The 19,550-nt window shown below is 32.4% G+C and overlaps 1 protein-coding gene across 4 annotated transcripts; it reads right to left on the bottom strand.

Annotated features, from left to right (window-relative positions):
* Positions 1-8,013: 8,013 nt before the first annotated feature.
* LOC117904199 (translocase of chloroplast 34, chloroplastic-like) lies at positions 8,014-16,573 on the bottom strand. 4 transcript variants are annotated; one of them, XM_034816722.1, is made up of 8 exons: positions 16,472-16,573; positions 11,666-11,770; positions 11,462-11,569; positions 11,182-11,306; positions 10,733-10,997; positions 8,697-8,765; positions 8,384-8,545; positions 8,014-8,292 (listed from the first exon to the last, which is right to left on the bottom strand). In XM_034816722.1, exons 2-8 carry the CDS (start codon positions 11,762-11,764, stop codon positions 8,188-8,190), a joined length of 933 nt encoding a protein of 310 aa, XP_034672613.1. In that variant the 5' UTR covers positions 11,765-11,770; positions 16,472-16,573; the 3' UTR covers positions 8,014-8,187. The 4 variants fall into 4 exon arrangements, with proteins under 4 accessions (XP_034672613.1, XP_034672619.1, XP_034672600.1 ...); XM_034816728.1 differs by having other exon boundaries at positions 16,393-16,478; XM_034816709.1 differs by lacking the exon at positions 16,472-16,573 and adding an exon at positions 14,802-14,885.
* Between the last annotated feature and the right edge of the window lie 2,977 nt (positions 16,574-19,550).

Below are 19,550 nucleotides of genomic sequence, written 5' to 3'. Positions count from 1 at the left end.
TCGTTGACCAATCAGGCACTTTCTATAGTGAAAGTGCACTGAACTGTATTCACTCATTCTCTTACTATGGTCGCACGAAGCATCCTCATTCGTTGTTGTTTGGAATGATTCTTGTCATCCATAAGCCTCCTCCCATGAATGTAGTTAATCATCGCTCAATGTGCTGCAAAGGAGGCATGAGTTCTTTCCAGCACTTCACATGTCATTTCTTCATGGACACCAGTTGTTCGAACATATTGCTTTATATGTTCAGCCTTGATTAGTTTCTCCACCAAGTAGTGCAAATGCTTTCACTCTTTTGTGGTATGTTCGTGCTCCTTATGATAAGAGCATCACCGTCTTCCATCTCGTCTAGACAGATCAACTTTTATGGGTTCCGACCACTTGAATTCAAGCAACTCTCATATAAAAGGGAAAATTGTTTCATAAAGGATGGCCAGCAAAGTAAGCTAGACAGTTGTCATCGCTGCTATCCCGCTTGTCTCTTGTTTCCCTGCCTCGACTAGCCATTTGATGCCTTTGAGATTCCAACCTTATTGTTTTTGGCTTCTTGGCTTGTAACCAGGATCTACTAGGATGCTAGTTGGACATCATCTTTGAGCATGACATATTTGTCTGCCCTTTTGAATAAGTCATTTATTGTAAGGAGTAGTTTTTTAGTGAGAGACTAAAAAACTGAGTGTTCGGGTTAATGCTCCCTTTGAAGATTTTCATAAGGCCATCTATGTTGTAGGATTCCACCTAGAACACTACTCTCCCAAACCACATATGAAGTCCCTTAACGATTCATCCTCTTGCATCTTCTAAATGTTACTTATATTATGTTTTTGAAGAGTAGGACATAAACAATGACCTACAAAGGCCTCTGAGACACCCTAAAAGGAATTGATGGAATTTTACAAGAGTTGGTGGAACCAGGAACTGGACCATGGAGGTTAGCTGGGAAGACCTTGCACAACAACACATCGTTGCTTATATCTAGCGTCATCTTCTGTCGGAGAGTGCATCAAATGGTCAAACTTATTCCATCATACATGGTGAACTTAGGCACCAGAAACCCTCTGAGTGACTCGTAAATGATTATGTGTAAGCCAAATGACGTGGAGGGCATGTCACCTAGTCATTTTCTTATCAAGCCGAGAGGGGCTTTCATTGATTAGTCCTTTCGAGGTTGCAATTCTGGTACCATACCTTGAGGTAGACGACTTGGCCCAATCGTGCTTTCAAGGCCTCCAACATTCGTAGTGGCCCAGGTGCTACTTTCTCTTGAGGCCCAAGACAGACTTTTAATGCATCAAAGAGTCGTGAGCCCTATTCTTGACACATTTTCCATTTTTCTCTAACGAAACTTGTAGTCTCTTCTATTTGAGTTTGGTCGGCTATTAGGCGAAATGGTTTAACCAACTTTGGGGAATTGCTAGTAGACAGTTTCTCGTCTGCTTGTAAAGACAGCTTAGCATAACGACGATGAGCTTTCTCTGTTTAGCTTCAAACTAGTCTCAAAGTTGTTTGTTAGCTAGGTGTGCGACGGCTTTTCGAACAACACACCAAGGCCATTTGCGCCCATAGCTCTTGATTTTCTTGCTGCAATTGTTTTGCCTGCTAGAGCAGGGACTACATACACCGCTCATATTCCTCTTGCTTATTTTCCACCTTTTTCTTGCTAGGCTTGGAATCGCTCATTAGCATTTTTTGAATAGGTTGCAAGAGGAGTGTTAGTCATTGTGTTTTTCAGGCTTTTTTGTTCTAGTTCCCACAAATGGTGCCAATGTTGGTGCACAACCAACAAATAAGTATCTGACTAGTCTCCACATGTCGTAGACGGCGATTGCACCTATACAAAAGGAATGTCTGGATGGGTTTTCCGAGCATACCCCTTTAAAGCTTAAGTCATAAGTGAAAGGTTTGAGTAAGAGATTTTTCAAAAAAAGTAGCAACATACCTTCTTTTCAGTGAATAATGACTATTTATCCTCAACCAAAAGTAACATCTTTCTCAATGCCTTTGATTGCACTTTTATCGTCTTTAATGCTAATGATTGACAGCTTATAACAACTGTTGTGCCTTGATGGGCTTTAAGGTTTGGCATTTTAGCTTCGTAAAAGTTGCATTAATCAATGCACTTAATGCTTGTTGTAGTTAATGCTTGGTAGGCAGGACTGCATAGTGTCCGATTGGTTTGCATTCGTTTGCACCCTAGGGTGGATGGATAATGCTACATGGCTCTTTATGCAGAACATGCATTATGCTAGACATCACGTAGGGATCATGCTAGAGGACAGTGAGTGTCCCACACTAAGAAAAAGAAAAATAGGCTTATAATTTAAATTGTTTTATATAATAAATAAAAACATTTCATTAATAAAAATTTTAAATTGCAAAATGCTCAAAATAATAAGCTTCGAACTATGGTATGTTAGAACTAAAAAATTTATCATTTTTCATAATAGAGGAAAGGTAACACCTCTGAAATTAAATGAAAACTGAGAGATGTGGAATAATAAGATAATACATATGAAAGCAAAACAACAAAAATACTATGTCCAATGCACATGGCTTTAAAATTAATTTTGAAGTAGATAAGATATTAAGTGAGTGTTTGGTAAACCAACTTAATAACTTAATTTAAGTCATTAAGTAAATTAAGTATGTTTGGTAAAATAACTTCATAGTATGACTTAAAATAAAAAAATAACTTAAATAATAAGTAAAAACAATTAACTTATTTTTTAAGTTCACGTCTTCACTTGCCCTAGTTACCTCCACGATCTCCTTTACTATTACTGACCTCTACTATTACTCAACTTCCTTTACCCTAATTATAATTTATGAGAATAAATATGTTAATTTGACAATTTAAAATATGTTTTAAGTTAATTTTATCAAACAACCTTAATACTTAAAGTAAAAAAATTATGTAATAAACTTTAAGTTAATAACTTAAGTATAATTTAGCATAAAGTCAACTTAAGTCATTAAGTAATAAATATTAGATTTTACCAAACATCCCCTAAGATTGGTTACACAAATAAACACTTTCTTCTCTCTTATTTTTTATTATATAAGAAAAGGTAACTTGTTGTTCTCTAATTGGTGTTGATGGAGAAGTTCATGATTTAAAATAATTATAAGATAATTAAAATTAACAATCATTTAAAAATATAATTATCTCATGATATATTGATTTTACAATATGTTGACAACATTTGGGGAGGCTCCTCCACTCCTTATATGCATATTAATAAAGAAATTCAATATCAATATGTTTTAAAATAATTTTTATCATATTGACTCTCTTTCAATGACAATGAATCTTCCATTATTTACAAATAATAGACATGAAAGTTTTATTTAGGAGGAGATATCTTTATCCTCAAATAAAAGAAGTCAAATCCCATAAAAATTTAAAACAATTGACAATTAACATAAAAAACAAAAATAAAAACTATATTGTGATGATCTTATTGTGCACCCCACATTTCACTCGATGCGTTCCCACTCAATGGCGAAACTCGCTTTTTATTATTTATTTGGTGAAAAATATGGTTTTTAGAAAAGACATGCAGTCACCACTTATTTTTGTTTGTTTTTTTTTTTTTTTATGGAAAAAAAATAAAAAAGAAAACCCTAAGTGTGACTCCTTATTTTGAAAAGACGGTCTGTGAAAAACTAAATTTGGGTTCGGGGGTCAGGTTACTTATTAGGAAGGTACGGTAAAGACCATAACACCCCTCTAAGCCCCAAAAAATGGGTCTCTACTAAGTAAGGTGAAGCAAGCATGGCAATGGATAAGTAAATCAATGGATACCAATGAAATAGTCAAATAATAAAGCGAATCATGCATCAGAATAAGCAAAGTGAAAGCGAGGTCATACTTTGACAGCCAATAATAGTGCGCTATCATGGAAACAACGTTAATGCACAAAAATGAATACAAAATATATCACATGTATATCAAAGATCAGGACAAAAATCAAACAATATTCCTTAAGCATAACAATTAACAATCAGAAGAGAAAACTCATATGTGGGGCCCCCACCAACGCCCAATTTATCTTACATGAATTAGTCTCACAAATTCCATTATTTTGGAATTATGAAAAATTCATTCTTGCTTATTTCAAATCAAGAGAAATAGAAAATTATTTGAAAATCGAAGAAAATTTGCACAAATGCATACCAAAATGAGAATGACAACAGACTTATTAAAATCTGGATTTTTGACAACCTAAAACTCTAATAAAGGATGAAAAGTTGTAGAATTTAAAAATATTTGAAAACTAGAGTGAAATTAAAACTGTTCAAGAAAAAACTAGAGTTTCAAAATTTATTTGAAAATTGAAGTCTCGAAAATTATTTGAAAATTGGAGTCTTGAAAATTAAATTTAAGAATTGGAATTTTGGAAATTAAATTTGCAAGAAATTGGAATTTTGAAAATTATTTGAGGATCGGAGTTTCGAAAATTAAATTATGAATTGGAGTTTTAGAAATTAAATTTGAAAAAAAAAATTGAAATTTTGAACATTATTTGAGAATCGGAGTTTTGAAAATTTAATTATAAATTGGAATTTTGGAAATTAAATTTGAAAGAAATTGGAGTTTCGAAAATTAATTGAGAATTGGAGTTTTGAAAATTAAATTATGGAAATTAAAATCTTTGAAATCATTTGAAGATGGTATTTAAAATAAATAAATAAATAAAATAATAATAAGCAAGTATGAAAATTGGAATTTTGGAAATTGAAAATTAAATTCGAAAATTGGAGTTTTGGAGAATTATTTAGAGATGGAATTTTAAGAAAAATGAATAAATAAATGGAATAATAATAATAACGAAAATAATAATGATTAAATAAATAAATGTGAAAATTGGAATTTTGGAAATTATTTGATAATTGAATTTTTAAAAATTAAATTTGAAAATTGGAATTTTGAAAAATTATTTGAAAACGGAAGTTTAGAAAGTTAAATTTGGAAATTAAATTTAGAAATTGAAAATTTGAAAATTATTTGCAAATTGAAGTTTTGAAGATTAAATTTGAAAATTAAAGTTTTGAGAATTAAACTTAAAAATTGGAGTTTTAAAAATTAAATTGAAAATTGGAGTTTTGGAAATTCTCTACAAATTGAAATCTTGAAAATTAAATTAAAAAAGAAAAATGTAATTTTGAAGAATTATTTGAGAATAAAATTTAATAAAAAAATAATAATAATAGTAATAATAACAATAATAATAATAATTAAATAAATAAATTTGAAAATTAAAGCTTTGAGAATTAAACTTAAAAAATTGGAGTTTAAAAAATTAAATTGAAAATTAGAGTTTTGGAAATTCTCTTAGATTGAAATCTTGAAAATTAAATTAAAAAAGAAAAATGTAATTTTGAAGAATTATTTGAGAATGAAATTTAATAAATAATAATAATAATAATAATAATAATAACAATAATAATTATTATTATTAAATAAATAAATTTGAAAATTAGAATTTTAAAAAATTATTTTAGGAATCGGGAAATTTCCAATTCTTCTCTTCACAGTGGAAGCTTGCTCAATTGGAAATATGATGACTAGAGGAACAAATAATGTTTCTGACTTTTTTTCCATATTATAACATTGATTTTGGGGGCTTAGAGGATTCTATGCTTATGCACGTTGCCCAACATATGTGATGGGTATTTCAATGAGTGGAAAGACATTGCCAAGCATCCATCAAACATCTCGTTAAGTGAAAAACCCACTACTGAAGATGCTCATAAATTTGCATGGGAAACTTCACAGCCTATGAATTAAAAGCTACCCTTAAAACCCCAAAATGAAACCACAACTACAAGTCCCCCATTCTCCATTGAAACCCACCACTCAAAACTGGAAGCATTCAAAATTTTTCAAATTTTAGCATACAATACCAAAAGATTTTAAATTAGAAACCCAGAAATAAAAAGATCTGCCTCCAAAAAAAAAAAAAAAACGAAAACACTAAAAAAAAAAAATCTAGTTCCTTCCCTAAAACCCCAAAATCAATCTAGGCAAATATCCAAATTAGCACCAAAACCCCAACTTCATCTTTGACTTGAAAGCCATCTTTGATTCGCCTTTCACAGAGAACCTCCCCCAAACACACAGCCAACCCCACCAATCCAAATAGCGTTCCCTCTCTGAAAAGCTATGTTTCTCTCTCTAAAACTGGGTCTGATCTCCCTCTCTCCCTCTCTATCTCTGTTTTTTTTTTCTTTTTTTTTCTTGAGTCCAGAAATCATGTGCAGGAGCCAATGTAGTTAGAGCATAAACTTGCTTTGAGGGTATTTGGCTTTCAGTATAACAAACCCGCAATTTTGTACCTTATTTATACCTAAAACATAGGAGAAAATACCCACGAGGCAAAAATAGAGCAACCCGAAGCATGCACATGGATTGATGGTATATAGAGATGAAGATAAAAACACAGATGCAGATAAATGAACAACCTGAAAGTGCTCCTCCAAGCTTCAAAAGACCGGTAAACTTCCTTCCTCCTTGCTACTCACGGCTAACCCACTGCAACCCCTTTTCTTTGCCCCTCTCTGTTTTTTTCTCTCAAGTACCCAACTCTGTTTTTTTTTCCCCTTTTAAGCTTTTCACCCCTCCCTATTTCTTCCTTCTCCCGCAAGTCGCTACCCGCTCTACTACTCCAGTCGTCCTCCTCTGAAACTTCAACCACTACCATGATGAGGTGGTCACGTCCAAGGCTACGCATCTCATGCATGAAGCTTCGTGGAAGCCAATCCCCCACTCGTCCAAGGTGCTGCCAACTCCTCCAAGTGATAAAGAGATATCCCTCTAATGTTATTAATAAAAGCAATAAAAAAATTAATAGCACTTGGTTTACAAAAGGGGTCTACATCTTAATATATTATCAAAATGGTTATGTAGCTCAGATGATCTTAACTTATTTATTAACCATAGGTCCCAGGTTCAAGTTCCCACCAAACAAAGTTTAAAATTACGAAGCACATATATGGTATAAATACTCTTTACACATTTTAGGGCCTTTGAGGGAAGGAGTTTGGGTCAATGAGTTGGAAAGCCTAAAGATTTTGGTCAAACAAGGGTTGATTAATTCATACGATCTGGATGACCCACCCTACCATGGATTCAAGCCATTCAGGCCATTCGAAGATTGTCCAACTCTCGAATGGTCCATTTCAATCATTACATGTATCAACTCAATTAGGGTACTCCCTAAATTCAAATAATTTTTTAAGATATAATAGAAATACATCACAAAGATGAATGTCTACAACCCACTTCTTGTTACGTCCAAAACTAGCTCCATGGGCTAGACATGTTCATAGAAAAGTCCAAAACTAGCTCCATGAGCTAGACATGTTCATAGAAAAATCCAATGTTTTAAAAAGCAAGCCAAAACTAATAAGGTTATTGATTCACGCTTCATTATCAGACCTACTATCATTATCAGACCTACTATCATACCGTAATCGAACCAATGATATCATAAATATATAGTTTATATTTCATTAAAATTAAAAATAATTACAAAAAATTTTAAAATATGCATAAAGAAGCATAAATTCAATCATTTTTATTTTTCATGTTTGATATTTTCAAATTAAATAATAAATAAATATAAATATGAAGATATATAATGAAAATGAAAAGAAGATTACACTTTTTAATTTTATTTATATATTAAATATCAAATTATTTTATAATTTTAAAAGATATTAGGTTATTTTATTTATATTATTTTCGAATACATTATTAGTAAATAAACACAATAAATTTAACTAACCATGGAGTTATGAACTTGTACCTAGCCTGGTGGTACACCAGCCCTTCCACTCAGCCAAAGTCAATGGTTCAATCCTCCAGCCCCTTAAGAATGCAAAGCCATTGGGCCCATAAGGAGCTCATACCAAACCCAATCTACACCCTTTTGTGCCCAAGCCAGAAACCATTAGAAATGTGAAATGGGATAACCATATTGGGTTGGAAGGTTTATGTAAAAGCAGTTGATGAGAAATGAAACTTGAAGAAAATCTCAACTATCCAGATGAAAATACATGAGTAGGGCAGGAGTGCACAAAAACCACCTCTCAAAACATAAAATCAAGCTCCCGAGATAACTTGTATTACAACTAGTACCAAAAAGGAACAAAAACACATTCCAAAAGGTTTTACCACGATCAAGGTTCATAACGGTTGGCCTCCCGCGACTCCCATGGAGCTTTTCTCTCCTTTGCCATATCACTTTTGATTGCCCGTTGAATTCGTTTCACGATAAAGAAGTACTGTCGTAAAGTAAATGCAAAAAAAGTCAAGTAAATTGACAACTAATTCCTACACAATTCCTGCACAAATCTGCCAAGTTTAGAAGCTTACTTGGAAGGCTAAAATAAAAGGAATGAGTAACTTTCCTCTCTCGTTTGGGTTCGGCCCTTCAATCAACTTCTTGTCAACCAAAATACCCTTGCTTCCATTTGACACAGCATCTGTGATTGTTTTGACTAAATTGGGGATCCAAGCAGTTCCATTTGGCAGAATCTGCAACTCAAGTCACAACCATTCCTCCCAATAGTACCAATAGAAAAGCCAATGCAAATGAAGTGGTAAAAATAGAAAAAGCAATGCAAATAAAGAATCACGGGAAAAGAAAATGAAACAACTATAAATGTTGTGAGGCTAAAATACAAACCTTTTCATCACTTTCATTCTTATGACATCTCCCACTATTCTCGACCAGAACAACAGGAATGCCAGAATCCTAAAGAATGACAACATGGACATAAAAATTAGAGAGAACAATATTCACACAACTGGTCAAGTAATCAATTTACAAATTTGAAAACATTAACAAGAATAAACTAATACCGAATAAGTAGCAATAGCAGGACAAATGAGAAAAGGACAATGAATATTGGACAACAGTACAAGTAGATACAAGCAGCAATAGTAGCTAACACAATATACCCCTGTATTTACACTAGAGTCCATAAAATGAAAATCACAATTATATTACTAACATCATATGGCAATAATAAACTCTTTACTAGTAAGAGGAGCAGTGCAAGTAACTGATATAACCTACTAGATATGGAATGCTTCCTTTAAACCAAACTTTATCCCAAAAATTTCTCCCTATTCATAGTTATGAGGGTTGCACCCATTTAATCCATGCAGTGGAATAATGACTAAAAGGAATATAATAAGATCTCAAATGATAATCTTTTTAGACCTGAATATTATTTGTTCAAATTTTAATGAAACAACTTCAAGGACAAATGATGAAAACTTACAAATGGAACACTAACTCCTTTCCTAATTCAATGTTTGTTCTTGGAAAATACCAAGGCTATGTTTGTTTCCAAGAAAGTACTAAGGAAAGAAAGAAAAAATGTTAAAGAAAATAATTTTCTTATATTTGGATTACTATGGGAAAAAATAAAAAATAAAAAATTTGCCAAAATAATAATCAATATAATAAAACTATTTATAAACTCATGCAATTATTTAAGTTTTATATAGAAGAGGAAAAATAAATTAAAAGAATTTAAAGAACCATGTAAAAATAATTTATTAACTTTTAATCTATTTTTTATTTTTTTCCTTCACATTTTCTTTTTTCTTTTTTCTCTTTTTTTTTTTTTTTTTTTGGCTTGTATTTTTCTTCAAAATTTTTAGAACCAAACATACAAAAGAAAAGAAAAAAAAATATTAAGGAAAATTATATTCTTTTGAATAATAAAGAAAAAAAAAAGTAAGGAAAAGAAAGACAAAATTAATAAAATTTTTCCACCCTATTTTCCTTCCAAAAAGTTGAGGAAAGTGCATTTCTTAACAATTTAAATTTCTTTCCTCAACTTTTCCGTGGACAACCAAACAAAAGAAAGTTTTTATATCTTTTCCTCACTTTTTTCTTTGCTTGTTTTTCTCCTTTCTTTTTTTCCCCACAAACTTTCCAAGAAACACATATATATATATACACATATGTGTGTGTGTGCGCGCACGTGCATGAAAAAGTTGAGGGTAATAAAATTAAATTATTAAGTAGTCGTTTGGAAACATTTCCCATTTTTGTTTTCAAAAATATTAAATAGTAGTAACTTTTATATGATATTTAGTAACTCTTCTATAAACTGTATAGATTTAAATTATATCTTTAGAAATTAATTTTAAAAGTTTTTAAATTTGAGGTAGTAAAAATTTTTTAATACTTCAATTTTGTAAAACACTTTTTAGAAGTCATTATCTTTTTAAAGTAAGTCTTAGAGAGTTCTTGCATTTAATATAGAAGTTACTATTATTTTCTGTTTTAAAAAACTAAAAACAAGAAATATATCCAAGTGACACCTAAGGAATACACTTTCCCTGTCTTGTTTTAAGGAAAAATAGAAAGGAAAATCTGAAGGGTGCCTCCAAGCAGATAAAGTAGTAAAATGAAGTACTACATAAATTGAATTTCTATACATCATCAAAAATAAATTAAATAAATGTGCCTTGAATATAACCCCTAAATTCCCCGTTTTTCATTAGGTTCACTAACTATACTCACCACACTATCCATCTTCCCATGGAGAATAAGAGAAAATAATAGAAGAGAATTATGAGTAGACTTGAAATAACATAGAAACAAGAAGACACTTTAACTTCAAGGCTGCCAAAGGCACTAGATTGTGATAGGGAGGAGGGGACTTGCTGGAATAGCCTCCTAAAGGTTGAGAAATAATATACCTGGATATCCTGCTTCCTTAACCGAGCTCCCGATCGAACAACTTTCATGAGAGCCTCTGATCTTTTGGAGAAGAAATCCTCATAATTTAACCCATCTGGTGGAGAGAGTTGAGCATGTGTAAGGACAACCACACCTCTTCGCCATATTTCTTTGCCAAAACTATCAGTTATAGCTTTGACAACCTGCCTATCCAAGTTATCTACCCTATATGCATCTAATCGGTCCACATAGAGTAGAACATCTATGGTCTTGTTTAGAAGAAATCTGTTCAGACAGCCCAACGAAAAATCGATTTAATCTCAATATTGTGAAAGAGATGTTAAAAGACGTGTCCCTCAATAGTCAGCAAGAATTCAATCACATACTTAAAAATGACAAAGACATAAAAGGACTCACATCCTTTGGCTGAGACCTCACAAAATTAATGCCACACAAAGATAGAACAAACCGTTTTATGATCTCAAGTGCCTGATCATTGACATATCCCCCTTCTACAAGCCCTGGTGTGTCAATAATGTTCAATGTGAATCCTGCTCGGGTCCGTGAAACCATAACAGGCCTTGGTCCTTCTGACTGCATAGGAATAATAAAGTGTCCATACATAAATAACCAGCACAGCAAGCGCACGAACTATGCATCCTATACTTACAAACATGATTCACAACTGAAAATAGAAAGAAATATAATAAAATAATAAACCTGGAACACAGACTGACAACAACAAATACCTGAAAAGCACTGACAGCAACTGCTCTTTCCCCTATGATTGAGTTTACAGTTGAAGATTTTCCAACACCACCTTTCCCCATTACAAGGATTGTCAATGTGCTCACATTCTGCAAGAGTAGATGAATAAAATAAAATTGCAAAATATTATGGAAACACTATATCATGAGGCTTTAGCAGGATCATTTGGGTGAAAAAAACTAAACCTCCTGCTTTAGTTTTCCCAGCAGTTCAATCAATTTGGTCTGTGTAACAGGGGGGAATTGCTGAATCCCAGTCCATTCACGGATTAATTGGGATGCCATGGATTCCTGTTCTAGCAATCAAAAGGGGAAAAAAATGCATAGTCAATGGATGGGCATCATGGACTATATAAAAGCTTCAGAAATAAAGTTTCCAAGCAAATATTAATTGTCACAAATAATTGACCTCATAAATTAGTTGCAGCTAAATGGAATGTTCCCAAAAGATTGCAACAATTCTAATCTACAGATTTTACAGATGAACAGCAACAGGAAGATGCAACCACATTTGTTTCTGAGGCATCCAAGCTAACAAGGCAAAGATTAACAGGCTAAAGTTAAGCTAACTGAATCTTAGATCCCCTAGTACCTTCCTTCTTTAGGCTAAGAGTGGGCTTTTCAGATTGGGGGTGGTGGATAGATGGGTGGAGATAAGCTTTTGAAAATGGTTTTAGGGCAGCCAAAGCATCAGATCTGCTGCCCAGCAGTTGAAATAAGTGCAATCCACGACTTACATTGTAAATTTCCAGCAATTATGTAATAAAAGAGTGGCCAAAGATGCAAAGAAATTGAAGCTATAATTTAATACATTTGAGGCTGTTTAGCAGACCCCAGAATGACTCCTTGATCTTATTACTAAAATTAGATGAATGGACTGATTACAATTAACTCTCAAAGTGTAATTACACTAGGGCTACAGACACCCAACAGTATGATTACTCTTACAATTGTACCTTAGCCCTTCACACTACTTAAAAGGCCACATGACCACCACATCATAGGAAGCTTGACGAGTGGCTGCTCGATGTTACTTTGAGTTGGAATGTTCCTGTGGCCAGGTTCCTTTCTTGGCCAATCATGTGGAGAATGTGTCAAAAAATCGTTGAGCAATACATTTGAGTTCTTTTATAGGAAGTTTGCTACCTCCATGATATAGTAACATGGTTCTAACTATTTTGAATTGAACAAATAAATTTTCCATTTTTGAGCTAATTAGTAATCTAGGTCAAGCAAACCGGCAAACCTGCTTCAAGCCTCTTGGATGCTCCTGCATCATCATCCACAAGCTGGGAAGAACTCAAGTCCTATGAAAACACTTCATATATTCAGCATATGTGTTTCTGTGCCGGCTTCTCTAGATCTTCTTTAGCAATCCAACTGCTTTCACTTGCTGGTTTGCACAACCACTTCTCTAGAAATGTGAAATCCTAAACTTTAGCTTGTTTTAACAACCCTTAGGAAATCTATCTCACCTTAAACGGAATACCACCAAGTCCCCCTCTTCAAAATCCTCAGTCCTTTGATGTTGATGTATTCTAGTAGAACCAAGACAAGAACATTTTGAGGCTTTATTCCACAAGCTGCTTCAAATGTTTCTCTTCCCCCTCTTGTTAATCTGTAATACAAAATTGTTGCAAGTAATTCTATTTACAGTGCACAAGAATTCCACATTTTTCATCTTCACAGCCTATCCAAGCAATAATTGACTACCTTAGTTTTACCATTTTCTTGTGGGTGGCATGTGCAGGAGTATTTTAATTGATTCCCAAGATTTTCCCATGAAGTTATTAAAGAACCCATAAACTTGCCACACACACCACAGCTAACGACAAAGAGTGCCTACCTAATGCATCTGCAACTTTCTTAGTTACTCACTTCAACTGGCATGATGTGGATTAAGCTTCTTTTGAGAATTCGAACACTTTAGCGATTGATGATCAGTTAAAGTACACACTCCTAATATTACAGGGAATGTTATAAGAAGAAAATACCCTTTTTTTCTGCTTGGAATTCTATGCCTTTTTGCATGTATTTTCTCCAACATTCTGCTTCGCTCAACTTCTCTATAGAAAATGCTACAGGTATTCCCCCCTGAGAATAGCCCTTATTCATCATCCTTTTAATTTAAACCTTTTTGCAGAGTTTAAACACAAAAGTGTTCTTTTCAGTCATTTTAGTTGAACTCCTGATAGAGTTTAATTTTCATATAAACCTTGGCTATATGAAACCAACCCACAGATAATGCAAACATTATAGATGAAGTTTGGCAATGGCCAGTTCTTGATGGCTTTTACTTTTCCAAGGTCCAATTTGCAACAACTACAAAAGTAGGAAATACAACCTTGTTCCCCTATGAAAGAGCACCTTTTTCATGTCCACATAGAGCTCCCCCTTACAAGCGACATAAATTCCCACTCTTGCATGACCTTGTCGAAACTTCTACAAAAATAAACTACATACAAATCCAAGGAAGGTTTTAGTACCTAAGTCATAACTCACATGAAAGTGCTCAATACACTTGAGAGTGTAACTGGCATTACCAACCTTACACACAAACCAAATTGTGCCTCAAATGCAGCCTTCCATGATCATCACATCTCACTCTAGTTTGATGCCAACCACTTCTCCAATCCATCTTGGGAAAAATCTTCCAACCAATCACCACAAAATTAATATATATGCCAGAAGGATTTGGGGCCAATACTTGATTGTAATTCTTGTTTATCGCAAGGGTGTTAAGTGAATGCAATCACATCCTTCAAGAACTATCCATTGTAGGTGTAAGCAAGCCAGAAACAACAATACTACTCTTATCCATATTAATTTGAAGCTTAAAACTATTTTAAAAACCAAGCAAAATGCATCTGAGAATTCTTAATTGACTTTGGTTAACCCCGTAAAAATTAGCAGGTCATCAGCATATTATTAGTGATAAATATATATCATTCCTAGTAGGATTTTGGGTCAGCGCACAAGAAACTACCATGTTATCAACGTATTCGAGTGATAAATAGAATTTCCCGCCAAAACACTTGTTCTCCTCAAAACAATCCAAACATATGCCAATTCTCCACCCTGCCAATCATACCATTAAAGGGCTCCCAAAGAAGGATGAATAAGTAAGGGGATAAATAAAAAATCGCCTTGATTTTGGATTCCTTGAACTCTTGAAAAACCTTACGCTACCATTGACCCACTCCAAAAACCTAACCAACGAAATAAAAGCTGACATCCAACATTGCCACCTCTCCCCAAAACTGATAATCCTCAAAAAAAAAAGTAAAAAGTTCAAAATAATAATTATAGGCTTTCTTGATACCTTACACAAGAGACCAATCTCATCATTCTCAACCAAGAGAGCCACATTCATTAGCTTCTGTAGCCACATCTAAAAAGTAAGTGGGGACACGAGTTCAGATCGAATGCCTGAGTAAGCAAATTCAAGAGAGACAGTAAAGATGACCCTGCTAGAAGAGGCTATTGTTTGAGAAATCAAAAGGCAATATCAGAAGCTTGATGTGGGTAGAGCAGTATAATGGGGGTTTGAGGAACACTCAAAGAGGAAGAAAACCGATTCTACAACAAAAACAGTTATTTCGCATGAATATTAGCTATAACTTACTTGAGGAGTTCAAAGCATTTTGAGTCTTGTCATTAGTTTCAATAGTCTTTAAGTCTTTGTTTCAGGGGGTATATTTTTCATATCCAGTTCCAGACTTGCCTGAAGGTTGGTCAGGTATACCCATGTTTGGGATAGTTTTTAATTGATCTAGTTGGTCCAAGTTTTAGGTGGTGTTTGTCTTTTTTAACTTAATGTTGAATGCAATTTACTTTTAGATTCCAACAGTTTGTTTTTAATTTTTTTTTCTTTTTTTTTTTTTTTGAACTTTTAACTTTTTTACCAATATTTTTAATTGAATAGAAAAAATTAAATATGTGGCTTTTTTCTTAATCTAACAAGTTAGCTAATTCATACTTCTAACCCCCAAACCTCACACCCCACCCTCATTATGAAAAAACAAACAATTTAATACTTAATAATATTAAGCTGTAATTAGAGTTAAGTTAAATTAAGTTCTATTTAGATTTCAGTAAAAAAACAAACACCACCTTAGCTTTTATTGCTACCAACAGTACCTGGTTAGTCGTTTACTGTTTTTAAGAGATATGATGAAAGATTTAAGCAATGAAGAGATGTTTAAAACCTCCAATCTTCTCCACAGGATCTTTTGCCCAAAATTTTCTCTTAGAAGTAATTGCCTAAAACCCTAGATATTACCTTGATTTTCTTCTTTCTCTAATCTGTTCTTCTTAACTTCCAAATTCTGCAACCTCTATGCCTAACTTCTACAACCTTAACAAAACTAGATGAGTTATAGTCTTTTGACCTTAAAATTTCAAACCAAACAATTCTAAAACAGAGACGCTCATTTCCGAAAACAAAAACAGACACAAGAAAAATAAAATAGGATAAAAATAAACATCAGACAATAAAGCACCATCTCAACATACAGAAATGACAATTTAGGATGCAAAGAGAAACAACCACACATAACCATGGTTTGGAAATTTATTCTTCTACCAAACTACAACCCCCAAATCTCGTAGAGTGTTTTTGACTTCTTTTCTATAGTCTCTTAGCAACCAAACTGAACAATACGCACCGCCTGACTGCTAAGAAAGGTAAGAAAAGCAAAGTCTGAAATCAATTTCTTTTCTCGCAGTTTCTTAGCAACAAAACGGGATATAGCCACCGTGTTCTTGCTCAGAAATGTGGGGAAAGACGTCAAAGTAAGTGGAATTCCACATCCTAGAAAACTATAAGAAGCAGAACCATAACTTGTAATGGAATTCCACATCCTAGAAAACTATAAGAAGCAGAAACCATAACTTGTAATTTTCTTCTTCACCTTTTTCCTTCAATTTCTCTCCAACCAAACAGAAGAGCAAAGGAAAAAAAAACTGATAGAGAACGCAAAGGAAAAGTACCCTCTTATGAGTCTGAGAGTGAGCCCGCTTATCCTCTTCGTCCTTTTGTCTCTGGCAGGTGGCTTAGGGCTTTGTTTCGCCAAACAAGAAACGTATCCACCATTTATCCCCCTCTTTTGACTCATTTACTTCACCCTTTTTTTACTATAGGGACACGTGTAACACAACGAAGGCCGTTCCTCCCAATGTTACGACCACTTGGCTGTATGGGGGTTTAGGCCGGCAAGGTGCGGGGTAGCTGAGGCCCGTTTGGCAGCCTAAAAATCAGCTTTCCAAAAAAAAAAAAAAAAATTCTAAAACTCAATTTCTGAAATTTAACCCTCTATTTTTTTTCTACAGTTTAACAAAAATGTTTTTATTCTTTTATTGTAAAAATAATTTTTTTTCTTTTTTTAAATCTACGTATGAATCATTGAAATAGTTAAAAGCATTTATATCAAAAATTGATTTATCTTGAAGGAAAAATATGAAAAATGTTAAATTTACAAATATGAGAATTATTTCATCCATTTTAACCAATTAATTTAATAATAATTTTAAAAAATATTTAAAAAAAATTACTCTTTGAAATTAATTTTAGACGTCTCCAATTTCATTTTTATAAGATAATTAACACCTAAAAATACCAATAATATTTTAGAAACTTCTATATTATAGATAAGTGTGTAATGTCTTTATGGAGAATAAATTAAGAAAATCATTTTTTTCTTGGTGTTTTCAAATAAAAGTTTTAAAAAAAAAGTAAATAAGAATTACTTGTTATAATTCTCTTAAAAAATAATTGTTTTTCAAACTATCTTTAAAAACGTCCCAAACACACCCTTAATTAGAAAATAAAAAATAAAATACATTAAAAACATTTTGATTATCAAATTTTTTAATCATATTTTAAAAATTAACACTTATAATTCACTCATGTCTTATTGTTTTTTATGTACCTAATAATACTATTATCTTACAAATGAACATTTAAAAATTCATCTAAACTTATTGATTAATCAATGTTTTTTTTTTTTTTTTGGTCGATTGGCTTCTTCTCAAACATGCCTCGACTTCTTATTCTTCCACCTTGAGCTCTGAATCGGTTTCAGAGCCCATCAAGGGTATTACTTTTTTATTTTCGTTTGAGGGTTTTCTTAGTGGTGGGTTTTGATTTTTGAGTCATTTGGGGTGATCCAATTGACAACCAATTTTTTTTTTTTTTTTTTTTTTGGTGCTCATATTTTTTTCTCTTTGGTTTTGTATTTGTTAAGGATGGTTGTGTGAGATTTGACTCTGAAATATTTCTTTCTTTGTTTCCTCTCTTGTATAATTGCCTATATTGATTGGTAATTTCCTATTTTATTTCAAACCAACTCACAGACTCTACATTTTATATTGCAATTTGACTTTGTAAAATACCTAATTGTGTTATATGATGAGTTTTTGGTTTTTGAGAGAACCCAATTAAAGCATTTTAGTGGGCTCTCAAGTGCTTATGAGGAGGGTTCCATTAGAGCCTTCCAAGGGGCTATAGTGTTGAAATGCCATCATTATATACATCATATACACTTAGGTGGCATTTGTTTTTTTGGCTTAATTCAAAATAAAGCTTATTTTTAACTTAATACTAAATAATGCTTAATAGTATTAAGTATTAAGTTGTTTGTTTTTTTAATATTTTATTTCTATTAAGTATTAAGTTGTTTGTTTATTTATATATAAAAATCGATATCTTAATATTTTAATGTATTAAAAAAGTATAATTTAACTTATTTCTAAAAAGTTCAAAATAATAAAATTGTTATAATAAATAATTTATCATTATCATTCTAACAAAAATAATTAATATTTTTATTTTTTGTATAATTAAAATAAAATATTTAAACTTAATAATATGAAAAATAATGGATTGATAAAACCTAAATCAAATTAAAGAAAAAACATAACAATTCAAGTACATATTTTTAAATATCCGAAGACATCACATTTTATGCTAATATCTAAACATTGCATTTTTTTTACAATGGTAAAAAGCTAAAAATGATAAGTTAACTAAACACTTGAAAGAGTTCATTTGTGATTTGGTCTCGAAACTGTTGCATGAATTCTTGATCAGATGCTGCAAAAAAACTACTTGTAGTTGAGTTTTGATTTTGATTTGCATTGTCATTTTCCAATTCCACTTCATTGTCATATTCAGAAAATAATTTATCCGCAACTGAGATTTGTCAAAGAAAATTGTGAATGGAGAAGCATGTCATGACAATTTTTGTTTGAGTAGTAAACGAATAAGGTGCCATTCTCTTCAATATTGGGAAACACGCCGCCTTAATAACACCAAAAGCATGTTCAATGACATTTCTTAATCTTGCATGGCATTGGTTGAATATCTCCTCTTTTCCTATAGCTTTACCATCACTATGAAAATCACTCAACCAATAGCGCACATTACGATATGATGCCATAAAACCTCGAGTGTGTGTACGCCGCATCTACTAAATAATATTTTTCTGGAAAAAAAAAAAAGAAAGGATTGAGTTGATTATTATAATGAATAAATACAAATTATATTAAATAAAATGAAAATAAAATATTTACCTGATGGGGGCATTGGAAAATTATGTTGCGGGTTACGGATAGTTTTTGTCAAAACTCTTGAATCATGAGCTGTTCCTTCCCATCCAACAACAACAAACCTAAATATCATGTCAAAATCACAAACTGTCATAGCAATATGAAAACATTCTCCTCTCCCACGACCTCGATAAGGTACTTGTTGATTAGTGGGAATACATGCATGGATAAGAGTTCCATCAATTGCACCAACATCATCCTACATGGTAATAATTCTTTAAAATATAAATAATTATTTTTATATGAGAATAATACAAATATGATATGAATAATTAGAAATAAAAAATAATATGCCTTAAAAATTTGTCTTAGCCGACGATTGGAGATACCATTTGAACTATCATTGAATGACGGAGGAGTAATCATCTCTTTTGATAAATTCACCATGACCACTAAAACCTCATGGAAGTATTTGTGAATTGCTTGACTTGAGTGTTGGAATCTATTCTTAATCAATCGATTC

Source organism: Vitis riparia, chromosome 2 (assembly GCF_004353265.1).
Source record: "Vitis riparia cultivar Riparia Gloire de Montpellier isolate 1030 chromosome 2, EGFV_Vit.rip_1.0, whole genome shotgun sequence".
In the NCBI taxonomy this organism is placed as follows: Eukaryota; Viridiplantae; Streptophyta; class Magnoliopsida; order Vitales; family Vitaceae; genus Vitis; species Vitis riparia.
The sequence above is the reverse complement of the archived record's forward strand: the minus strand, read 5'-3'. Positions and strand labels throughout refer to the sequence as shown.